Source organism: Conger conger, chromosome 8, assembly GCF_963514075.1.
Source record: "Conger conger chromosome 8, fConCon1.1, whole genome shotgun sequence".
Lineage (NCBI taxonomy): Eukaryota > Metazoa > Chordata > Actinopteri > Anguilliformes > Congridae > Conger > Conger conger.
Window position 1 is genome coordinate 30,727,916 of NC_083767.1, and position 25,294 is coordinate 30,753,209.

At 42.4% G+C, this 25,294-nt stretch overlaps 1 protein-coding gene across 4 annotated transcripts in view; it reads right to left on the reverse strand.

Annotated features, from left to right (window-relative positions):
• Positions 1-7,279: 7,279 nt before the first annotated feature.
• Positions 7,280-25,294, reverse strand: part of slc43a3b (solute carrier family 43 member 3b) — a 57,974-nt gene continuing 39,959 nt past the window's right edge. For all 4 annotated transcript variants that reach the window (XM_061251707.1, XM_061251704.1, XM_061251705.1 and 1 more), the window contains exons 6-13: positions 22,484-22,576; positions 20,505-20,644; positions 19,739-19,875; positions 17,723-17,863; positions 17,031-17,138; positions 11,637-11,823; positions 11,095-11,218; positions 7,280-10,996 (exon numbers count right to left, since the gene is read on the reverse strand). In XM_061251707.1, the coding sequence (XP_061107691.1) occupies positions 10,823-10,996; positions 11,095-11,218; positions 11,637-11,823; positions 17,031-17,138; positions 17,723-17,863; positions 19,739-19,875; positions 20,505-20,644; positions 22,484-22,576 (1,104 nt within the window). In that variant the 3' untranslated portion in view covers positions 7,280-10,822. The remainder of the gene's footprint in view (positions 10,997-11,094; positions 11,219-11,636; positions 11,824-17,030; positions 17,139-17,722; positions 17,864-19,738; positions 19,876-20,504; positions 20,645-22,483; positions 22,577-25,294) is intronic.

Genomic DNA, 25,294 nt, shown 5'->3' on the forward strand with positions numbered 1-25,294 from the left:
GGGGTAGGGAACAGATAACAGGTCAGGTAACAGGTAAGACGAACTAACAACAAGAACAGAAAAGGACAGGCTTAAATACACCAACAAATGACTAAACAAGAAACAGGTGTACAGACAGATAATAAGGAAACAGGACAATAACCAGATAAGACCTATGAAAAGCAAGATGGGACAAATAATGTGAAACGCTAAGGAAATAGACCAATATTGAAACCTGAAAAATACAAAGCATGACAGAACAGACTACAGACAGCAAAGTAGGACACAAGACATGAATGCAGGACAAGAAACAGAAAACACCAAAACAGAGAGAATACATGGATGAACGCACGAACAGACTAAAGGGAAAAAACAACAGGCAAAGGGCATGGACCTGACAGAGAATATACATAATTTTTTTTTTTTCACTTTTTGCCACAAAATTGGTCTTAAAAAGGTATTGAAAAGTCTTACATTTAACTTGCTGAAACCTGCAAATACCCTATAACAGTACTCCCTCTCATATTGCTTTTATCCAACAGTTCTATTACAAACTGTCACAGTTCTAAGCTCTATTCTGAATAATTTCCAGGCACTACCTGCTGCTAGAGGGCGCGCTTGTCATATTTTTGCCAATTTGATGATTTGTTCACTTTGGCTATCAGGTAATCAATACTTTCATGCTGACTACTGATTCCTTTTGTTTGCCACGTTTGGTCTGATTACCGATGAAGGTCAGCTGCGTGCCTTTCTTTCTAAGTCCTATGTCTTGGTTACCAGGGCTTGTTTGTCAGATTTTGATAGATTTATTCTATTTTTTCAATCCTCATAGCAAATTGTTTTTTATTTTATTTGTGCATGTGAGATGTGACTGACGAGTTACCTGTTGTGTCGGGGTCTATGGGAGCTGAACACGCAGCAACTCTTAGGTTGTGTGACAGGCTGAGAATAGTGATGTCAGTCGGTCACATGTTCATTTTCACCTTTTACGCTGTGCAAGTGTTAGACAGATGACAATTGGAGGACGGGATTCCTCTGGGAATTGAGACCCCGTCAGATTCTTCTTTCTGTCTTGGCCAAGTGTTAGGGTTTGAGTTATTTCACCCTCTGCTGTTTGCTTGCTCTCATGCTGTGTGTCCACCTAGTTTATTTTTTGCCTTGTTTTACCAGCTACCCTTGTCAAGGAACTGTAGACTGAGTTTAAGGTGGATGTACTAATGCTCACTTGTAATTAAAGAGACTGGCTGAGGCAAGTGTAGAACTTAGAAGACGATCTTCACCCTATCCGTATGTAGAAATTAGTCTTGGCTTAATTGTGTGTCTGTTTCCCTGTAGTGGGCGGTTTCCAAGTTTGACAGCCGCCATACGTTTACTTTAGTATAACAAGGTGTTTTTCACTTTTAAAACTCTTTGTGTTAATTTTCTTAAGACTTATGTATGTTATTGTATGTATAGCACTAAGTCTGAATTTGGCGCTCGGTCGGAGGTAACATCTGTAACAGTGAGTTTGCAGACCTATAGTTTGGGGATCTGTTGTAGATCCTCGTGGTGGTTTGCATTGTTAGGTTAAGTCCACATATGCCTCATACCAGAAGGGCTTATGCTTTTTGTTTCCTTCTTAGTGCAGGTCTGTATTGTGTATTACACAAAGGTTAACTACACGTGTCTTTGAGTTGACACCCCTCTTGGCTGATAGTGGTGCGAACCCCTGATAGCCCTGGGCTCTAAGTGGGAGACCCTCAGTGCTGCTCGCTTTCTCGTAGGGCTCCTGCATGGTCAGTGGAGCCTAGGTGAGCATTTGGTGATTGTGTGTGGTTGCTGACTTTCTCAAAAGTCAAATGGTGTACATGATCATTGGAGTATCGCCCCCCTTAGATGAGGGCTTTGAACTCACCGATAAGTGAATAAGAGGGTTAATGTGTTTCATGGGTTCCCATTGCTTTTTTAAAGTATTCTTGCTTTGTCAGAAACTTCGATTGTTTAGGTTGCTTTGTGTATTCTAGTGTTAGGGCCAATATTCCTGCTGTGGAATCAGAGATGGGATGTCTTGTGTGTCTCTCGTTTTCATGTTGCCGTTCCGGTCCAAGGTAGGCTATAACTTCTTGTCTTATGACCACCATAATCTGTAGGATGTAAGGTTGGGTTTCCCTGCCGTTTCTTGTTTCCTCACTCAATTTAGATTAAACTTCTCGATTGTTTTGACAGGTTGTTTTATTGCTTGGCTAATTTCCGGGGAATTATTTATTCCCTTTCTTGTTTACCCCTTTCTCCTCTGGGGTGTATCCCTTGTCTCTAGGGATGCCCCCAGAAAATAACAATGGTTATCTCACGTCTTGTGGGCATTCTCTTCTGCTGTCACTGCTGCCAAAGTAAAATACTATCAAACACAAATTCAGAACTCCACTTCTAACCCCCGGAAACTGTTCTCTATTTTCTCCTCTCTCCTCAGCATACCGCCTCCTCCACAGTCCTCCTTCGCTGCTGAAGACTTTGCTGATTTTTTCCATGAGAAGGTCACAGACATCCGCAGATCCTTTACAACCATTTTCTCTCCCCTTACAGACTCTGATGTTTCTCCCACCGCCCTACAACCTGTGCCCTTGACCCTATCCCCTCTTCTCTTCTCCAGTCTATCACACCTGACATTCTACCATTTGTCACCTCCCATGTCAACTCCTCCCTGTCTTCTGGCTGCTTTCCATCATCCTCCAAGAGGGCCCACATCACCCCGCTGCTAAAAAAGGCTATTCTGGATCCCTCCATCATCCAGAACTACCACCCGTTATCTCTTCTTCCTTTTCTATCTAAAACCATAGAACAAGCCGCTTCTAGTCAACTTTCTTCTTTCTTTTCTAACAACAACCTGCTAGACCCCCATCAGTCTGGCTTCAGATCTGGCCACTCGACAGAGACCATGCTCCTCTCTGTCAGTGAATCACTCCATGCCGCACAAGCAGCCTCCCTCTCCTCTGTCCTCATTCTTCTAGATCTCTCTGCTGCCTTCGACACTGTGGATCACTCCATCCTCCTGTCCTCCCTGTCAGCAACGGGGATCTGTGGCACAGCCTTGGACTGGATTGAGTCCTACCTCTCTGGTCGCTCCTTCCAGGTTGCCTGGGCTGGTACGGTATCGACACCTCAGCCCCTTGCCACAGGAGTTCCCCAGGGCTCACTCCTAGGCCTGCCTCTTTTTTCTCTTTACACTTGTTCCCTTGGCCCTGTTATCATTGCACATGGTCTATCCTACCACCGCTATGTGGACGATACCCAACTCTTCATCTCATTCCCACCATCTGACACACAGGTTTCAGCCCGTATCTCTGCTTGCCTGAGTGACAGCCAGAGCTTGATGGACAACCACCATCTAAAGCTCAACCCAGGTAAGACTGAAATGATATTCATCCCTGCTATTACCTCTCCCCATCTGGATCTCTCCATTTCCCTCGAGGATACCATTACATTACTGTTATGTTCCTGTGTTCTGTCCTGTGTTAGTTTATCATTGTTTATTATCATTATTATTGCATTTATTATTTTTTATATTTCATGTCTGGTGTTCTGTTTATATTCATTAGTCTTTGCACTCGTCTTCCCCTGTGATGTCTGAGTCTGAATGTTTACTAGCCCAGTCACTCCCCTGTCTTTGTGCCCCACTATTCGGGTGTTTACGGTAGTTCCGGGGTTCAACTTTCCTTCCAATCTTGCATTCCTTACTTCCTGCTTTCTCTCCATTTCATGTTTGTACATAGCACTAATATACTAATCCCAACCAACATTGAAGTTGTACAGTACTAATTATACTAACACACTAATATGTTTGTGAAACTAACAAACTAACATTCACTAGTTTTGGGTATTTGTAATTTAAATCACTTAACTAACTTACTAATGCATCTCCACTTTCAATTCTGTTCTGTAACTCCGCCTCCCTATTCTATCACTGATTACTTGCCTAGTTTCAGCGAAGTATTCGCACCTGTCTCTCCGTATCTCTGCATCTCCTGATTCTCTGCAAATTGTCTACTCCCTAGTCCGGAGCCGTTTGTATTACATGTGTGTCTTTGTGAATCCAGTCTGCAATTTAGTTTCCCCCTCATTATTGTGTTATTACCCTTTCATGTGTCTCACCTGATGTTTATTTGTTAGACCGCCCTCACTCCCATGCCCCACCTAGTTTGTCTCATTTCCCTGTGTATTTATACCTGTCCTTTTCAGTTGCACGCTGCTAGTTCGTCTTGTCCTGTTTCTTGAGTCCCGAGTCCTTTATTCCTCCCCCTGGTTCTAGCCTCCTTGTTCCAGAGTCCTTGCCCTTTTTCCTGAGTCCTTGCCCTAGTTTGTCTGGTTTTCCGGTTTTGACCCCTGCCTGCCTCCCTGGACTATTCTTTGTTGTTTTGGATATCTGTACCTCTGCTTTGTTGGACTGACCCCCTGGTTTTTGACCCTGGCCTGTTTTTGACTCCGCTCTGTCTGCCCCTGCTTTTGAAATTAAACCTGACATTTTTTCTGTACCCCTGTCTGCTTTTGGTTCTTCTGTTCCCCCCGGTGTAACAATTACATTACAATAATGGCATTTGACAGATGCTCTTATCCAGAGCGACGTACAACAAAGTGCATACCCATAACCAGGGATAAGTGCGCTGAAAGACCCTAGAGGGAAATACTACCTGCACAACAAAGAAAAGGACCAGGGCCTCATCAATATTTGACACCATGCTGTTCAAATTTGGTATGAATTTCATGAATGCATAAGACTATTATATAAGCTTCATTTCTTGTTGCTCACTGGTGGTGTTATTTGTATATGGATGTTGTTACACTCCAACACTGAACGTATGTGTAAAGTTTCATTCGTATCAGACGATGTAGAGTGAATTCTTGTTTGCCATGGCCCTACGATTTGAGATATCAAAAATCCCTTTAGTATCAGGACTGTCCTGAGATCATGCTGACCACATTTGGTGTAAATGTAACAAACCACCTATTTAAAAGTTTGGTACGTGTAAAAACACAAAATACAAAATGGCTGACTTCCTGTTTGGAAAATCTCATGGATGTGAATGTGAAATTTGTCTGTCTTGAGTAGTCCCACATGCCTACCAAATTTTGGAGCATGTAGGTGAAAGTGTATGCCTGCAATATAAGACTAATGTGATGGGGGCGCTGTGGAGTCGCTAGGCCATGCTCAGGTCCAAGCTTTTGACAGAACCTGATGACAATTACTTCTGATCTGTGAGTTTTCATTCATGGCAAGCGCCTCAAAAATGCACCTTTGCACCTTGGTTCCTGGGTCCTAATAATAATAATAATAATTAATAGTAGTCATAATAATAATAATAATAATAATAATAATAATAATAATAATAATAATAATAATCCTTACAATTACAATAGGGTCCTGCGCACCCTTGGTTTACTTTATTTTAGTTAGATGATTGCCACCCCATCTGACATGAATCGGATGTACGGTTCAGGAGAAGAAGATTTTATGTTTTTCTGAATATTCAAAATAAACAAAATCTAACCAGATGCATTTTACCGGCCCAATAATATATTTTTTTTGTCTTGAGTAAAAAAGTTTCAAAGTTTGACTTTTTCAAATGTGCTCTATAGCACCACCACTTGACCAATTGGTGCAATATTCTAATACTATTCTGAAGTGCACACAGCCCTAACATGCCTCCAAGTTTCAAGAGTTTTCACCAGACCATTTCAAAGTGGAGAGAAAAAGCAAAAAACAAATGCAATAACAGGGTAACAAATACAATATGGTTCCAGCACTATGTGCTTGGATAATAACAATAATAGAAATAACAAAAACAATAGGGTTTAGCCCCCTATCAGGGGCTTGCACCCTAATAATAATAATAATAATAATGTGCTCAGACCCCTGAAAACAGAAAAAAAAACAATACGCTTCCAGCACTACGTGCTTGGACCCCTAATAATACTTGCAATAAATATAGCTGCCAGCAGTGATGGGTCCCAAGCTCCAAGGCTGCAGCAACATTGGTGGCATGATAATTAACCTATGTTGGCATGTGAATGACATTATGGTCCAGCACGGAGCATACCACTTTAAACAATACACAGTGAAAGTATGCCGCACCTCCTGTTTCATCAGCATTTGATTTAAAATACATGGCAGCTATAGCATTTAAAGGACTATGAGAGCATGAGGGAAAAGTTAATCTGGTCTGATGATGGAAATTGTACTTTTTTAGCAGAACTCCAAGCACTATATCTGGCGCTATAACACCAGATACTGCTCATCACCAGGCTAATATCATCCCTATGGTGAAGCATGGTGGGTGCACATTGTGCAATGGGGGTGCTTTTCAGAGGCAGAGACAGGTAGACTGGTCAGAATTGAGGGAAGGATGAATGCAGGCAAGAAAGGTCTGTATTTGGTCTGTCAAAACCGAGTCAAACAAGTCTCTGTCCTTGAGTGGCCCAGCCAAAGGCCAGATTTGGACATCTGTGGAGAGACCTGGAGATGGGAGTTCCCATCTAATCTCACAGATTATTTCAGTTTCTGTTTTTTCACAAATTTGCAAAAACTTCAAAAAACATGTTTTCACTTTCATTATGGGTTATTGAGTGTAGATTGATGGGGCACTAACAGCAATTTTATCCATTTAAAATAAATCTTTCACAATTAAATGAAATGAACACAAACACAAGCCACTATATTATGATCCATGTTGTTTATTGTATGCAGCCTTTTTTCTTCATTTTTATCCAGCGTGGCTGTAATTCTGCAGCCCACTGTACATACTTATATGTATCCCGTGTAGGGGTGATCCAAATACTCGGACGAAACACGTATCTGTTACGAGCATGAGTGCTGTATGACCAATTGGATCATTATCCGTAATGATCGAAAAATTGCAATATTTTATTTATTTATTTCTTTAGTGCAGTAGCTGTACATCAGTAAGGAATGTGTAACATAAACTTCATACTGTTGCGTGACAGGCCAGTCTTAGTAAATAGCCGACTTTACCCTTTGAAATTAGACCACAAGATGGTGCTGAGCTGAACAAGAGGGTGATTCCTGTTCAATGTTGCTGAAAGGCCTTGAGTACACTGCACAGTGAACAAACTCGATTTTACAATTAGTTACCCAGTGTGTCCCTTCAACTCATTTCAGCATGGTGCAGTAGACTAATCTGATATTTTGTCCATTAACGCAAGCAACATTGGCAAGACGTTTGCCATGTCTGTGGCATGCAGATCACAGTTGCTGTCTGTCCCTTTCTGTGCTTTCCCTTGTGCATTGGTAAAAAAGAAAAAAACACACTTCAGCTCCTTATTTCTTTTATTGGATTAAAGTTTTCCATCTCCACTGTGGTTTTCCGTCATATACACTCAATTAACACTTACACTTATTAGGTAGACCTGTACACCAGCTTGTTAATGCAAATATTTAATCAGCCAATCATGTGGTAGCAACTCAATGCATAAAAGCATGAATACATGTTCAAGAGGTTCAGCTGTTTTTCAGACCAAATCTCAGAATGGGGAAGAAATGTGATCTAAGTTATTCTAACCGTGAAATGATTGTTGGTGCCAGAGAACTGAATTTTTATTTTAGTCTAGGACTAGGCTAACCCATGTCTCAGTAAATGGCTGAATGTGTTGCATGGGATTATATTCTACCAATGATTTGTAAGACACGATTTCACCTGTGATAAAGTACCATGGCAGAGGAACCAGAACTACTTAGCACATATAGGATTTGAAACTATAACCGCACCACTTAGAAAAGCATGCAGGCTTAGAGACGTATGTCTTAACTACTAGACTAATTACCCTCCCCAACAGTGTTTCTAAGAGCAACATTCAGGTCATCACACATCAATAGTGATTATTTGTTTTTCTCAAGCTTCAGGAAGGTCACTCTTCAAACAAGTGCTGCAAAAGATGTTGGGGGAACTTTTTCATAATTTCAATGAGAAATATCAAGATCTGCTAAAAATCTGTCTGCAGGAAAAGACAGAACTGGAACAAAACTGGAAAATATGTGACATGTTTGAGGATATTAGTAGTGGATTTAAGTTCTAAGTGTTGCATCAATGAATTAGGCCTTGTAGAACTAACTGAGTATCTACTTGGACATGATTCACGTGGCAAGAAGGAATCCTTCCAAGATATTCCAATCTTGAAAGTTCTGCACACCATTCTTCCCAGAATTTACACTAGGAATCATGTTTTAGGGGACACTAGGGTATCTACAGGAGGCATTCTAAGCTACTTTCATGATGGATCCATTTTTAAGAATCACCAGTTTCTCAGAAAAACTATTGCAAATACAATTGTATACCGATGAATTTCAGGTTTTGAACTGCTTGTGATCGAAATTTAAACACAAAATATTGAGTTTTTATTTTGTTATTGCTACCCCCAAAGTAAAGATCACAACTACAGAACATCCATGTTGCTATCATTGTAAGACATAAGTTTGTGCAGAAATATGGATATGAGCTTGTTCTCAGACAATTCATATGACTTGTTAAAACTTCAAGTTGACTGGGTGGCCATCAATGTTGACAGTGAACAGCACATAATCAAAGGGACGCTTGTATGTATTGTATCAGACATCTTTCTGTTCACTCTCTAGCTGAATTCTCCACTTGTTTTAGCAATGGAAGAATTAGTGAATTAGAAGTAGAATGAGTGAATTTTGGCCTCTCAGATTATATTGGTGCATTTAGTTTGAGGCCAAACATTTCAAGAGGCTATCATCTGTTGCATTCCAGAATGTTTCTCTTACAGTAATAAAAAGTATTGGGATATTCAGAATAGCATGACCACTGATGCGGCACCAGGCGCATTTTTCCAGACTGCAAAAACTGAAAAAAGTGATCACATCTGAGGACATCCCAAATGAAACGGTCTGCAAGACTAACACGATTGTAATTGACAGTACCACATACAAAGTTAGAGATTGTTTGTCCTTGATGTAGTCCATGGAGAGAAGGTCCCAATTTTTGTACAAGTCCTCCATCTTGTAGCTGGTTTGTGGACATATATCTACACATGTGTATATATCTACACATTTTGAGGAGCACCTTCATGTTTACAGTGTCCAAGACACAACGGAGTGGGTTGCCTTTAGTAGGTTTTTTCTGTTTTAATGCCATTCCATTCCATGGCTTACACCGTTATAATGAGTCTGTACTCTGGCTACTCCCACTAGGAGCCTCCACTCATAGAGGTTTCTGGGTGGAACCTTCCCAGAAGGTTCTAGGTAGAACCTTCTGTAAGGCTTCCAGGTGACCAGGGACCAAAAAGGGTTCTCCTACAGGGACATGCAGCACTCGCTCACCCCTAATTCCAGGACATGTTGTGAAGGCAGAAACACTGGCGGTTTTCTTGACCAGGCACTGATATGGTGCTGGATACTATTTCGCTTTTAGGCACACTAAGCAGTGGCTACACTTATTCATTGGAAAAAGCAAGCATTGCAGGGCTGAATGGCCAATTCTCGTCATTATATTATGTTGTTTGTGTATGCGCATTTAGTCTTAGCTACTCTAGAGGCATAATTGTGGTTATTGGTCATTTTGATGTTTTTCTTTAGTGTAACAATCAGTGAGCCATGGAAGGCTGCAACACTGGCTTCCGGAAATGTGGAATACTGCTTTATGTGCTCATAAAATATATATGTTTTACAGTTTCTTGCTGCAGACATACTGTAGCTGTTAGCTCAGATACAAAGGAGCTGATGGTTGAAGTCCTTTCCTTTGTGTAGCTGAGTGGCCTCGTATATGAATATAGACTGAGTGAGGGGCCTCGTATATGAACAGCATTGCTCTTATCTTCCCTTACTGTATGTCTCCAAGTCATCGTGTGGGTTTCACCAGCGTGTGCGACAGAGTGGTTTTCCCTTGGTTCGTAGCCTCAGTTCAGTCCTCGGTCAAACCAGTTAGGCCTTAAACTCTCTACCGCAATATGAGCCAGTTTACATCCGTCAGTTGTGTGTGAACTCTGACTCATAACAAAATGCCTAAATCTGTCAATGAAAGGCAAGACCAAAGTGATTTGTGCGAAGACTGAGAGAAGCCAATCTTTAGGCAGGTTTAGATTCAATGGCAAAGCAAAGGCAAGCAAGTTCATATTAAAACAGTCACAAGTCAATCATATTAAAAACAATCGTAAGGCTGATAAAAATTTTTTTTTTTTTTAAATGAACTCTGGAATATGAAACCGGACCTACGGAGGTTGTAAAACAGGTCTGTGGGAATGTGGATACAGTATGTGGATGGTAAAACAAGCCTGCTGGTACAGTATTTGGGCAGTAATACAGGCCTGTGTGTACAGTATGTGGATGGTAAAACAAGCCTGCGGGTACAGTATTTGGGCAGTAATACAGACCTGTGTGTACAGTATGTGGATGGCAAAACAAGCCTGCTGGTACAGTATTTGGGCAGTAATACAGGCCTGTGTGTACAGTATGTGGATGGTAAAACAAGCCTGCGGGTACAGTATTTGGGCAGTAATACAGACCTGTGTGTACAGTATGTGGATGGCAAAACAAGCCTGCGGGTACAGTATTTGGGCAGTAATACAGACCTGTGTGTACAGTATGTGGATGGTAAAACAAGCGTGCGGGCACAGTATTTTGGCAGTAATACATGCCTGTGGGTACAGTATTTGGGCAGTAATACATGTATGTGTGTACAGTCTGTGAAGGACAGTTGCACCACAGGCGAACACAGAGTATGGGGGGGGGGGGATTTCTGATGATGCTCATATCCTGACAAACAGCAGCGATGTGTCCCCAGCAGCATAAATCCCACCCCCCCCCCAAAGCTCTGTGACATTCCCTTTTTGGAGGCTTCTAAGTGGTGTCCACTGCATCCTGGGGTGCCTCATTGATGGAAGAGGAGCTGCCCTCATTGGCCAGCTGCTTGGTGGAGGACCTCCTCTGATTGGCCAGCCTGCGGCAGTGTATGTAGACGTAACATGGGTGGATGAAGGCACAAAGGCTGAGGAGGGTCAGGGCCACATTTATCTGCAGGTACAGGGAACAGGAGAGGGTGTGTACCACTGTAACTCTCTTGCTCTGATTGGATGCTGTGTGTGGGCAGAGCCAAGTGGGGCAGTACTCACATATAAGGGGTCTCCCTTGAACACTCCCTTCACCAGAAAGAAACAGGGGTACTGCAAGAGTGAAATCACAGCCGACAGAGCCATCATCAGCCCATACAGCTTCCCAAAGTGACTGGCTGGAAACCTACGAACACCAACAGGTTGGGGAAAAGGATCAGAGGATAAGGAGAGGAGAGGCAGCCTCTCTGCATAGGTGGCTCTGGAAACATCTGTGTAACTCATTCTGAAATGGCAACTCACTCTGTTGAACTCATTCTGTAACTCTGTGTAACTCACTGCGTGTAATTCACTCTGTATAACTCTTTTTGTAACTATGTATATCTTGCTGTGTAATTCGCTCTGTATAACTGTGGGCAGTGGGCAGCCTGTAGTGTAGTGGTCCCACATTGCTCCAGGGGGATTGTCCCCTGCTTAGTCTTAGTCCCTTCGGATAAAAGCATCAGCTAAATAAAATGTAATTTAATAACTAATTATGTAACTCTGTGTAACTCTCTCTGGATAAGTGACTGAATGTGAGAGCAGACGTAAGTGTGCTGACTCACGCAATGCTGATGAAGGCAGCGTTTCCTCCATACAGGAAAGAACGATTGAGCACCTGCAGGGCAAAGGACAGGTACTGTAGCGGGAGCACAGGTGTGGTGGCGCAGATTGAGAACAGGAGGCACTGCAGCGCAGTGAGGAAGAGGGAGAGCACCGCGGAGCACAGGTCCGCCTCCTCTTCTGTCTCCCCTGCAACGGAGGAAAGGGTTACCCACAGCCACCAAACCGTAAATTAGGGGCATTAAGCCCTCATTTTAGTTTTTATTTATTTTTGTTTTTTCACAAAACATATTGATGCTTCTCAACCTAACCTGCTGGTTACCAGATTCTTTACACTAACCAGACAGTCTCCCTCCTGCTTAAACATTTTGACATTTTGACATTTCTTAATTTTACACAGATGGTTTCATGTTTCTACACTCTCAGCAATTTGGACTCAATACTGATTTCAGCTGTCAGTTTGAAATTTAATCAATTAAAATGAAATCTCTTTTAGTCTAGAACTATTGCCATATCGTAGATACAGCACAGTAAATGAAAACATAAGTTGGTCTGACTGATTTAAATTTCTGGGATGTGAATATGGGACATTTCCTTTTAGGGCATACACAGCCAGAGGGCTCTAGTCTACTAGGAGACCTCTCAACAATCAACACACCAAATCGAAATACCAAACCTATATAAATTGCACTCGCCAAGAAAACCATCCTCTTAAACTGGAAAACAAGAAACACAATAAATATAACACAATGGTTAAACCTTTTCAAATACATGTCCATGGAAATAATGTCACACCAGAACCAAAACTCACACTTTGAAAACATTTGGTGTCCTTTCATGAAATCATCAAATTTGCCTGTTGACTAATCCCCCCAACTCTACTCTCTTTTATTATTGTTATTTTTTCTATATTGAATATATAGGAATGTATTATTAATGGATCTTTCCCTCTTTATTTTTTTGTTCTCTCCCCTTTTCCATGCTACCCAGTCAAGGCTCCCAGTCAACAATCCTGCCTACCTACCCACTTGTCCATCTGCTGTTTGTCTATTCACCCGCCTGTCTATCTGTCTGTTGTTCTACGTATCTGAAGTCACACTTTCCACACTGTTTTTTTCTCCAATGTTTTCACTTATTGTTTCATTTATTCATTTATTTTTAATTAATATGTTGTCTGTTTTCTTTTAGCCCCTTCTCAAAGGCTTCATAATGTTTTTTCCTCCTCTCTATCTTTCTCAAAATTACCAATGATATATATATATATATATATATATATATATATATATATATATATATATATATATGTTTGGGCAATCTAGGAGAGATGTTTATTCCTAAGTAAGTAATGTTCCCTGTGGTAAAGTTTAGGCATCTGTGATGTTTGTTTCCATATACAGTACTGTGCAAAAGTTTTAGGCAGGTGTGAAAAAATGCTGTTAAGTAAGAATGCTTTCAAAAATAGAAATGTGAATAGTTTATTTTTATCAATTAACAAAATGCAAAGTGAGTGAACAGAAGAAAAATCTAAATCAAGTCAATATTTGGACCACCCTTTGCCTTCAAACCAGCATCAATTCTTCTAGGTACACTTGCACAAAGTCAGGGATTTTGTAGGCATATAGTCAGGTGTGTCATTAACCAATCGTACCAAACAGGAGCTAATGAGCATCAATTTCATATGTAGGTTGAAACACAATCGTTAACAGCTGTGTAGGAGGGTTAAAACTGGGTGAGCCAAACTCTGCAAGGTGAGGTTGCTGAAGGCAGTTTAATGTAAGAAGTCATACACCATGGTAAGACTGAGCACAGCAACAAGACACAAGGTACTTATACTGCATCAGCAAGGTCTCTCCCAGGCAGACATTTCAAGGCATGCAGGGGTTTCCAAATGTGCTGTCCAAGCTCTGTTGAAGAAGCACAAAGAAATGGGCAACGTTGAGGACCGTAGATCGAGTGGTCGGCCAAGGAAACTTAGTCCAGCAGATGAAAGACACATCATGCTTAATTCCCTTCGCAATCGGAAGATGTCCAGCAGTGCCATCAGCTCAGAATTGGCAGAAACCAGTGGGACCCAGGTACACCCATCTACTGTGCGGAGAAGTCTGGTCAGAAGTGGTCTTCATGGAGGAATTGCGGCAAAAAAGCCATACCTCCAACATGGAAACAAGGCCAAGCGCCTCAACTATGCAGGAAAACACAGGAACTGGGGTGGAGAAAAATGGCAGCAGGTTCTCTGGACTGATGAGTCAAAATGTGAAATATTTGGCTGTAGCAGGTTGTTCTCCGAAGGGCTGGAGAGCGGTACAAGAATGAGTGTCTGCAGGCAACAGTGAAGCATGGTGGAGGTTCCTTGCATACCATCAGGGAGGCATCTGATTGGCCCCAAATGTATTCTGCAGTAGGACAAGGACCCCAAACATTCAGCCAATGTCATTAAGAACTATCTTCAGCATAAAAAACAAGGAGTCCTGGAAGTGACGGTATGGCCCCCACAGAGCCCTGATCTCAACATCATCGAGTCTCTTCATTGAGTCTCTTCATTTCATGAAGAGACAGAAGCAGGTGAGGCTGCCTAAATCCACAGAAGAACTGTGGCCAGTTCTCCAAGATGTTTGGAACAACCTACCTGCCGAGTTCCTTCAAAAACTGTGTGCAAGTATACCTAGAAGAATTGATGCTGTTTTGAATTTATATTGATTTGATTTAGATTTTTCTTCTGCTCATTCACTTCTTCTGTTCATGCATTTTGTAAATTGATAAAAAATAAACTATTCACATTTCTGTTTTTGAAAGCATTCCTATTTTACAGCATTTTTTCACACCTGCCGAAAACATTTGCACAGTACTGTACATGTAAGATTGTTGATTTACTCCAGTTGATTGAATAGTCTGGTATGTTTGAGAATGAGGTAATGAGTTTTGTTACTTCGTGTAGGGATTTCGCCGGGTTTTGGAGAAATTATATTGTCTGCGTATAGATTATTTAATGGGTTATAGTGGCTGTGGGGATGCCGATAATTTGATCTCTCTGTCTGATTACTGCTGCTAATAGTTCTAAGAAAATGGCAAATAATAGTGGTGAGAGGGGGGCAACCTTGGTGAAGTTATTCCATTAAATCGCCATTGGGTAGTTGTTTTGATTGAGGCTTTATTAGAATAGCCGAGTGGGGGGGGGGGGGGGGGGTTCTGGGATGGGGGATGTAGGAGGGATGGGTACATGGAGAGAGAGAAAAAATAACATAAAAAACACACCTATAAACAGATTCACAGAATTACAGCTCAGGCGCTTGCATATATTCTCATACTCATACTCATACACATACTCATACTCATACTCATACACATGCACCAACATCCACACGTAACTTTTACATTCCATCATACAAAGAAACACGTGTGTGTCAGAAGGGTAGAGAGAGAGAAAGTGAATAAATAAAAAAATGGATGGTCGACCATGTGTCTTTAGAGCCTATAAACATATTTGATTCTTATAACCATGTTTTCTGCATTTGTCAGCATCAAATTAGCCCTCAGGCGCATACACACTCACACCAAAAAGACAGGGGAGGGGGAGGGAGCAGAGAGAGTGGGAGAGAGAGAGAGTGGGAGAGAGAGAGTGAGAGAGAGAGAGAGAGAGAGAGGGAGAGAGAATGAGTTGATTTAGTATAGCCAAGGGGTCACATTAGAGTCTTTGAAGAGTTTGCCATTAATGTATCGTTTATCAACTGATATTTGCTTTAAACTTACACTACACTATATTCCCAAAACATCAGCACAATTATATATGCGCGCCATGACTTACTCACATATCTCTTAACAGCACACAGCCAAGCCTCTGATGTTGATATTAAAACAATGAATTCTTAGTATCATAAAGATAAAAAAATAATTATGGATAAAAAGCCCCAGAGATGACATCACCATCTTATATTGAAGCTCCATAACTTATTAAGTCTTCAAAGTGTTATACAGTTTTCTTACCATAAATGCTTGAATGGTCAAATAAAAAATATTTGCACTTTATTCATTTTTTTTGACACACTGCTATTTATTTTAACACAACTGTAGCTTAGAAAAAACCATGCAGAATGCTCATTTTTGCTGATACAGTCCAGTGTTCTGGATGTGGCTTCATTGTGTTTCTAAGCACACAAAGGTTTAAGAGGGTTAATTATCCTTCAATAGCTGCAACAAGTCTAAATGAGTACTGAAGAAGTTCTGATTAAGAACAATTAGCAGCTCATTACAATAAAGCTTGTAAATATGTTTGGAACAAAAACCAGCACTGCTCTATAATTCCTGACTCCAGGAGGCTCCAGTGGGTGACAGGTATTGAAACAGTATATGTATATTTCCCCATTCCCTCCAATTCTGGAAAGCATAATTGGTGGTAACTCTCCACATTGTAGAGTACAATACCACTAGTTGGTGATATTGCATTCTTATCTCTCATTGACTTTCTTATTTTTGAAGAATTGCAGTTCAATGAAGAAAATTAGTTTTGAATCACGCAACCTTTCATAGATATTATCCGTAATTCCTCCGGCAATTATCTGTCAGTGGGGCCGGCCCCACAACCCATAGTTCTGGCAGTATGGCAGGGAACCTCATCTGCACCTATCATAATGGATTTTCTATGTTGGCCATAGGGGCCGATTGTCTCGGCCACACTTCTGGTAACACCCACATAAAGGTTAAATGCAGTTTGCAGAAATCATAACTACGTATGTGTCAATTGGCTAGCTGTCTCCAAGTATTCCTGTCGTAGCTGTAGTAGTGGTCTTGTTATAACAAGGAGACTTTCATATTAGCTTAGCCTAATAAATACCACAGTTTATGAAAATATCATCACCCAAGCAGGAAAGGAATCTGGGGACGGTTCCAGAGATCTCCTGTCGGGGTGTAGTAGGCTAGACTAACTTGGTCAAATCCCTTGAAACAACCAATTTTTACATTTTAGCTAGACAAGCGATATGCTGTGCTTTCATAGACTTCACCACAGGAAGTAAGATTAATTAAGAAAATTAATTAAGATTACTTGCATTTCTCCTTCTGCTGGACTCATGTGATATAGTACTTTGCTACATTAATGTAATTAATGCAAATAGTTGGCATAGCCTACACAAAATTTAATGGAGATTGTAGCCTATTTAACAATTTGTTCTTACTCTGTTTTTTGCAAGTTAGCATCTAGTGACAGTGCAAGGTTGAGGCTCGCAATAGTCACTGCTAAGCTTGACAAGCAGATTGGTTCCCTAAAAATGCCACTGGTGGTAACATCACCCAGGGTTTGGACTAGTCCTTTGTCTGGTCAGTGCTGAACAGCATTGGTTGGTGGGAATGTCCCTCACATGTGCCACACCCTGGTGTGCTAAGTAGGTAAGGCAGGTACCCACCTGGAGCATGTTTCTTGCCCTTGTGCCTGTCCATTATCAGACCATTCCATGGAGCACACAGGACCCCACACAACTGAGTGATTGCGAAGGCATTGGTGTAGCGGCTCACTGAGAGAGAGAGAGAAGCTCCAGAGCATTAGCATACACTATGGAACTCACACTGTCAGACGAGACTGCTACTTACAATCAAAATCAAACACTTGGATTCATACTGACTGACTTGCAAGTAAATGTAAAAATGTTTTACTTCAAAACACAAATTAAATGTTAACAACACATATATTGACATGTACAACAACAATACAAATACCACAGTCACATACACCTACACTATGCCAATACAACTACACTTACTGCATACTTACATGTATACCTACACTTATACATGATTAGCATTACATTACATTTACATTAATGGCATTTGGCAGACACTCTTATCCAGTTGATTAGACTAAGCAGGAGACAATCCTCCCCCGAGAGCAATGCAGGGTTAAGGGCTTTGCTCAAGGGCCCAACGGCTGTGTGGCTACATTGGGATTTGAACCACCGACCTTGCGGTCCCAGTCATGTACTATAACCACTACGCTACAGGCCGCCCTATTAACCCGTCTATAATTCAAAGCCGATATAACTAGCCCAAATAATGCTGATGTGTTAATGTATGTATGTATGTGGGAGGGAGGTGCTCTTACCCAGGACAGGGTCTCCTGCAGTCAGACGGTTCAGCATGGGGTTCAAGGTCCCAATGAACAGGTAGTGCCTCAACTGCATGACTGACAGCCACACCAGGTGCCACAGGAAGAACCAGGAGAGCACACTTTGTCTGAAAGTAACTGCAGAGAGAGACAGAGCGAGAGAGAGATACAGTTGTGAGTCTGTATTATTGGCATACCCCGCAAAACTTCAGCGATGCATTGGCAGGCAGCATTTACATTTACATTTTAGTAATTTGGCAGACAGGTAGGCAAATCATTCCACCACTGAGGAACCAGAATGGAAAACAGGCATGAGGCAGACCGGAATGGTCTCGCTGGGGAGTAGGGAGTGATTAAGGATTAAAGCCTGAAATGCCAACACTAGGGCCTTGAAGTGGATGCGTACGGCAATAGGAAGCCAGTGGAGGCCAGTGAGAAGTGGGGTGACATGAGCCAACCTGGGCTGACTGGTGATCAGGCGGGCTGCAGCATTATGGACCATCAGAAGCAGCATCAGGAGATGACGGATACGGCGTATATTGTAGAGGAAGAACCTGCAGGTTCTGGTAGTGGAGGATACATGTGGAGCCAGGGTGAGGCGGTTATCAAGAGTAACCGCCCAAGATTCTTGGCCGTATGGGAGGAGGATACTACAAAGTCCTCAACAATCAGTGAGAGGTCGACTGTCAGAGAGGACTTAGCAGGGATGTAGAGAAGCTCAGTCTTGGCAAGGTTAAGCTTCAGGTGGTGGGAAGTCATCCACGCAGAGATTTCAGCCAAGCAGGCAGAGATCTGTGAGGTGACCTGGATATTTGGGAGGAAGGAAAGAAAGAGTTGGGTGTCATCAGCGTAAGAATGGTAAGAAAAGCCATGGGAAGAGATAGTAGAACCAAGAGACATGGTGTATAGAGAGAAGAGGAGAGGTCCAAGAACTGAGCCCTGCGGGACTCCAGTTTGTAGGGGGTGGGGGTCAGAGACTGAGCCAATCTGTATGGTAAAATCAACCAGAGAGGTAGGAGGAAAACTATGTCAGTGCAGATCCTGTGACACCCATCCCAGTCAGCAATGAGAGCAGAATCTCATGGTTGACTTTATCGAAGGCGGCCGACCGGTCGAGGAAGATGAGGACAGAGGAGAGGGATTTGGCCTTGGCAGAGTAGAGTGCCTCAGTGACCGTGAGCAGGGCGGTCTCAGTGGAGTGGCCACTCTTGAAGTCGGACTGGTTGGGATCCGGAGAAGGTAAGTAGACAGTTGGGACCGTCCATTCCAGTTTTAGCGAGAAAGGGAAGAAGAGAGACAGGCCGGTAGTTGTTCAGAGCAGAGGGGTCAAGAGTAGGTTTTTTGAGCAGGGGAGTGACTCCGGCCCTCTTCAGGGAAGAGGGCATGGTGCTGGAAGAGAGGGAGGTGTTGATTAGAGAGGAGAGAAAAGGGAGAATATCATTAGAGATAGATTGTAGAAGGAGAGAGGGGATGGGGTCAAGAGGACAGGTGGTTGGGCGGTGGGATGTGAGGAGTTTCAAAGAGGGGAGAGAGGGGAGAAAAGGAGGATAGAGAGTTGGGGAAGATAGGAGGGTCAGCAGGGGGAGAGGGTGGGGAGAAGGAATTGCGAATGGCATCTACCTTCTTTTCAAAAAAGGAGACAAAGTCATCAGGTGTGAATGATGAGGGAGATGGGGGGAGGGGGGGAGGAGAGAAGAGAAGGTTGAAAACAGTTTGCGTGGATTAGAGGCGGCTGCGTTAATTTTAGAGTGAAAGAATTAGCTAGAGAGACAGAGGAATAGAAACATGATAGGAAGGCATGGAAGCAAGCTATATCTCTGGGGAGACGGGACCTTTTCCATTTTCTCTCCGCTGCCCGCAGTTTGCTTCGGACAGCTCGTAGAGCATCAGAAAGCCAAGGACTGGCGGGGGAGGCCCGGGCTAATTTGGTGGTGAGGGGACACAGAGAGTCAAAGGAAGATGAGAGGGAGGACATGAGGGTTGTGTGGTCGGCAGGGCTGGGCAGGGCTGTACCTCTCTGTGGAGCCTGCTCCTTGCTTATCTGTTGGGAAGTCATAGTCTCTGCCCCTCCCTCTCCTCGCAGTGGTCCTTTGTCTTCTTCTTTCCTGGTCTGCTCCACAGTATGAGGCCTGCCCTTCCCACAGTTCCACCTGCCCAAACAACCAGGGAGAGCTTAATACCTGTCTGAGAGCAGGCAATTCCACATACAGTCAATAATGCTGGACAATCTGACAACTGCTTGCCTGTGTGAGACTGTGTGTAACTGGTCACCTGTGTGGGACTGTCTGTGAGCTAACTGGTCGCCTGTGTGGGACTGCCTGTGACCTAACTGGTTGCCTCTGTGGGACTGTCTGTGACCTAACTGGTTGCCTCTGTGGGACTGTGTTTGTCAGGTAACTGGTCACCTATGGGACTGTGTCTGCTGTGTGGGACTATGTCTGTAAACTAACTGGTCTTCAGCAGTGGGGTGATGCTGGGGGGAGCGTTGATTTACTCATTAATATGTGAGTTTCGCTCTGTGCACTCACTTTCATTCAAATTGAAACGAGGCGATAATTATTCTCTGGCAGGGGTCAGGCGATGCCACGTGTGAGAACGCCAATCGTAAACCACGATAAAATGACATGCAAAAGCATAGGCTATTCGCTTCTGTTGAGGTAAACATCTTTCATCAGGGAACACGTTTCATTACGGCAACTGTTTGGCTGTGTGGGACTATGTCTGTGAACTAACTGATCTTCAGCAGTGGGGTGATGCTGAGGGGAGCGTTAATTTGTACCCGTATGTGTACCCCTCGGGGAGTGGGTAGGGGATGTGCTTCTTGGGCATGAGGATGAAGGTTCTCATCACATGGATCACACTGCAGGCTGAGAGGAAGAAGAAAGAGTTGTGGAGAGAGATCCCTCCCTCCGACAGCACCTGCAACAACACCATTACGAACATTTCCATTAACATTTTACACAACATCTCTATCGCAATTAATATTATCTCTCTCACATTCGCTATATTCACTTTATTGCAGAAATCTTTGTTATCATTCTACAGTGTTTAAGGTACATGACTGGGATACGTAAGGTCAGCAGTTCGATCCCCGGTGTAGCCACAATAAGATCCGCACAGCCATTGGGCCCTTGAGCAAGGCCCTTAACCCTCTGGGGTCGGCGTCATCGCTTACGACTATAACACAATCAGATCAACTTTCCTTTCTATTTGGATGATTAACTTTGTGAGATTTTACCATACAGATTCAACAAACATATTAACAGAAACCTTAGTATCTTGACTTTGCAATGCACTTATTGACATATCATGTTAATACTTTTAAAACGTTTTAAATAATTACTCATTAATGTGAGTTTTGCTCTGTGCGAATTCAGCCCATTCCATTCAAATCGAAACAAGGCAATAATTATTCTCTGGCAGGGGAGGGGCAATGCCATGTGCGAGAACACCAACCGTAAACCACGATAAAATGACATACAAAAGCAAAGGCTATTCGCTTCTGTTGAGGTAAAAATCTTTCATCAGGGAACACATTTCATTACGGCACGGATGACTGGACGTCATGAGTAAGTGCATTTCTTCTGTGTATACTGCAACTTCGTTTAAATATTCCACAATATGTGCGTTTGTAAATTCCCACACTCTAATCATTGCATCTCAAAATAAGAGTGTGCCGTAGTGGTGTAGCCAGGATTCTAAAACTGGGTGTCCTCGCACAATCAATATTAGCACACTGTATCTACGTTCGAGGAAAAAGCAGAAATAACTTAGCTCAACAGACCAACTCCAAGAGCTAAGTCTATTTCTCACAATAATATTGGTAAATATGTGTGCTGTATTGCAACTTCTCTCTTTGTTCGTCTGAATATTCAGTAATGCACGTTCAGTAAAAAATTCTGTAAAACAGAACACTATGGAATTGCATAGAGTGAAATGCTGCCCCCCTGTGCTTGCAGCTAAACAGGAACTGTTTTGAAAAATGGCATGCAAAACTGTTTGTGAATGGCATCTTCATTGTATGTAGTTTGTGTGGTGATTTCAATAAATTACTGAATCAAAAAATGTTTCTGTCTTCTAAATAGCTCACTGAGTTTTGCTTTGTGGAAAAGGCTTTGTCTTAGAGGTAGGTAGGGGTCAGGCAAGGTGTGAAAGGCCTACTTACCTTGCAGGACCGCATACCACATAAATATTCATTGAAGAAAGGCCATTGTCAATTAGTGCTGAAAAATAGTAGTGACAACACTACGTTTTTGGAATTTATTCTATATTTCGAATTGGATTTGCATTGTTTGATACCGATGAACAAATTTCAGTGAACCAAAAATTTTGTTACAATTGGTCAGTGCGTGTTTTTACAGCATCCCTGTACGTGTGCAAAACTATTGGTTAAAATGTGTGTAATTCTCGAGAAATTTACAACCAACATATGACTCTGACCTACTTACTGTTGCCATATTATTGTAGCTGAGTTTGTGCTGAAAACAGAGCTATGAAACACTTTGGAATAACTAAATAAAGTTGATTAAAATGACACAAATGTCAAAGCATAGCACAGTCACCAGTTTTCCTAATTTTGTCCTCAGAACGGAGTCCAAGCACCATGTGGCAATCATTTTCAAGCTGACACATGAACAAAAATTCAGTCATGGTATTTGACATGGTACTCCCAAACATAAAGGTTGCATGATGACCTGCCATTGCTAAGGCTGTTATCACAGCAACTGGTATCATCCTTTCACCATCAAAGCCCCTTACCTTGACAATAAGGAAGATGATGGAGGAAGAGTCGAAGGCTCCGTTGTAGAGGGTAATAATGGTGGAACGGTGTGTGCCGAAGAGATTCCCCACCTGAAGGAGAGAGAGGCTTAAGTCTGATTTACAGTACACTCCAAAGGTATTGGAACAGCTAGGCCAATTCCTTTGAAATACACTGAATAGAATACATTTGGGGTTGAGATTTCAGCTATTATTTCCTGCCATTTACACCTAGATGTGTTAAACTACTTAGAACATAGCACCTTTAGTATCAGATGGGGATCAAGGTAAAAGCATTCACGTCACGATCCCTGTCAAGTAATACTTGGTATTACCTGCAAATTCTAAACTTTGAAGCCGAGCTGAAAGACAAGGATGTCCAGAAGCTCAACAGATGCAAGAAGGCCCTCGGTCTTGAACAAGAAGAGAGGCCAATGCCCGCCTTTAACACCAACACTGACAATTATATCTCTAAATATTGAAGGGCTGTCTGCAACTAAAGAAGAACTTGTTGCAAAACTATGCAAATATTATCATTGTGATATTCTCTGCCTACAAGAAACCCACCATGGACCTAAAAACCCTCACCCCCGTGTGGAAGGTATGACCACCCTATAGAAAGACTATATGAGAAATACAGAAGCATCATACGAGTAAAAAATGCTTCCGTTGCCGAATTTCTGAATCAACATCAAAGAGCGAGAAAAACGACATTGAAGTCCCACACCCCTAGAGATGCCTGAAATACCATCATCTGGAAAACCAAAGATTATGATTGGAGATTTCAACAGCCACAACACGCATTGGGGATATGCCAACAACAACGCAGATGGAGATGCAGTAGACGCATGGGTTGAAAACAGCCAGCTTAATCTGATCCACAATGCCAAACAACCAAAGTCCTTAAACAGTGGTACCTGGCACTTACAGACCTCATTGGAGCCCTCCTGAAAGATAGGTGCTTCTTTGTTGTTTTGAACAACAAGCAAAGTCGCTGGCAACAACAACTTACTCTAATGACCAGCCAATGGACCAGAATACTGAGCTATCTACACCAACAACCTCTGTGTAACATCCCAAGAGAGTACATTTGAAGCAGTAGAAGCAAACCTCACCTCAGCCCTAGATGAGCTACTACTCTACTACGAGTGCAACAACCTACATGCTAACCCTGCGAAGTGGCCAGTCGAGTCGAGGTGACAAAGGCTACTAGTGATGAACACCACCTCCTCCATGGATGTCAACCCCTGGCCCAATGACTGAAGTCAAGAAGAAGCTTCCTCAGCTATGTCCAGCCCCTAACAATATCTCTAAAAGAAAACCAGAATCCAGCTCTGGATGGAAAAGCTTGAGAGTGACCCTCCTCCAACTAGCATGGGAATCCCCCCTGCTGGCTCAGGAGCACCATGGATTCAGCGGAAGACACTCAACTGCCTGAGAACTAGATTGGTAAAATCAAAAGCTGCTTTGGTCAGATGGGGCTATAAGACTGGCCCAACCACCTGTGAATGTGGAGAAGCAGACCGTACTATGGAGCACTGCCTTGTCTGCTCTCTACAACCCAACCCCTGCGGCTCAAAAGACCTTGCAGAGTTCCATAAAAATGCAAAGAACTGTGTAAAGAAATGGGAAACTGTCATAACCATCACACTTAAAGAACCGAAAACTATCAGACCACCCAATTTTCAGGTGAGCAAAAGTATTGGAACAGAGAATATTTAAGTAAATAAAAGTAAATAATCCTTCAAGGGCTTTCCCTTCAATCTCCTCTTCAGGAGGTGAAATACATGCTCTATTGGGTTAACATCTGATGATTGACTTCTGATTGCCAGTCTAAAACTTTCCACTTTTTCTCCCTAATGAAGTCCTTTGTTGTGTTGGCAGTATGTTTTGAGTCATGGTCTTGCTGCATGGTAAAGTTCCTCCCAATTAGTTTGGATGCATTTCTCCATTAGTTGGTTTTTGTAGACTTCTGAATACATCCTGCTGCTACTATCATGAGTTATATCATCAATAAAGATGAGTGAATCCACTCCAGAAGCAGGCATGCAAGCCCAAACCATGACACTTGCTCCACTGCTTCACAGATGAGCTTGTATGCTTTGGAGGATGAGCAGATCCCTTCTTTCTGCACACTTTTGTCACATCTGTGCCCTTTTGCCATCTGCGTTTCTCTGTTATCTGTTTCATGTTTGCCTTTCGTTACCCTCTGTGCTTTCCGTAGTTTATATGTCTCCCCATTCATTCCCATTCATTTGTTTCACATGTTTTCACTTCCTTGTTATTGTGCACACCTGATTGTTATTTCCCCTCATTATCTGTTCTATATATACCTGCCTGTTTTGTTTGTTCAGTGCAAGTTCGTCCTTTCTGTGATTCTGTTCCCTACCCATTCCATTACATTAAAGGCATTTAGCAGACACTCTTATCCAGAGCAAAGTACAATGAAGTGCAAATCAAACCTAGGAACAAGTATGTTCAGGACCCAAGAGGAAAGTACAGCATGATCACAAAGATACAAATTGAACCCTTGAAAAGTACATCAACTTATTAACTAGCATACCACAGTTGGCAGCTAGAGTAACCTGAGTCATACAATAACTATACATAAGTGCTATTAATCTATGACACACACAAGGTCATCATGGTAGTGGGGTAGGGAAAGGTGCAGCCTGAAGAGATGAGTCTTCAGTCTGCGCTTGAAAAGACTCTGCTGTTCAGACATCCATAGGAAGGTCATTCCACCACCAGAACCGCCAGAACAGACAGCAGTTGTGACCGAAAAGTGCAGGGGGAGATGCCAGGCGTCCC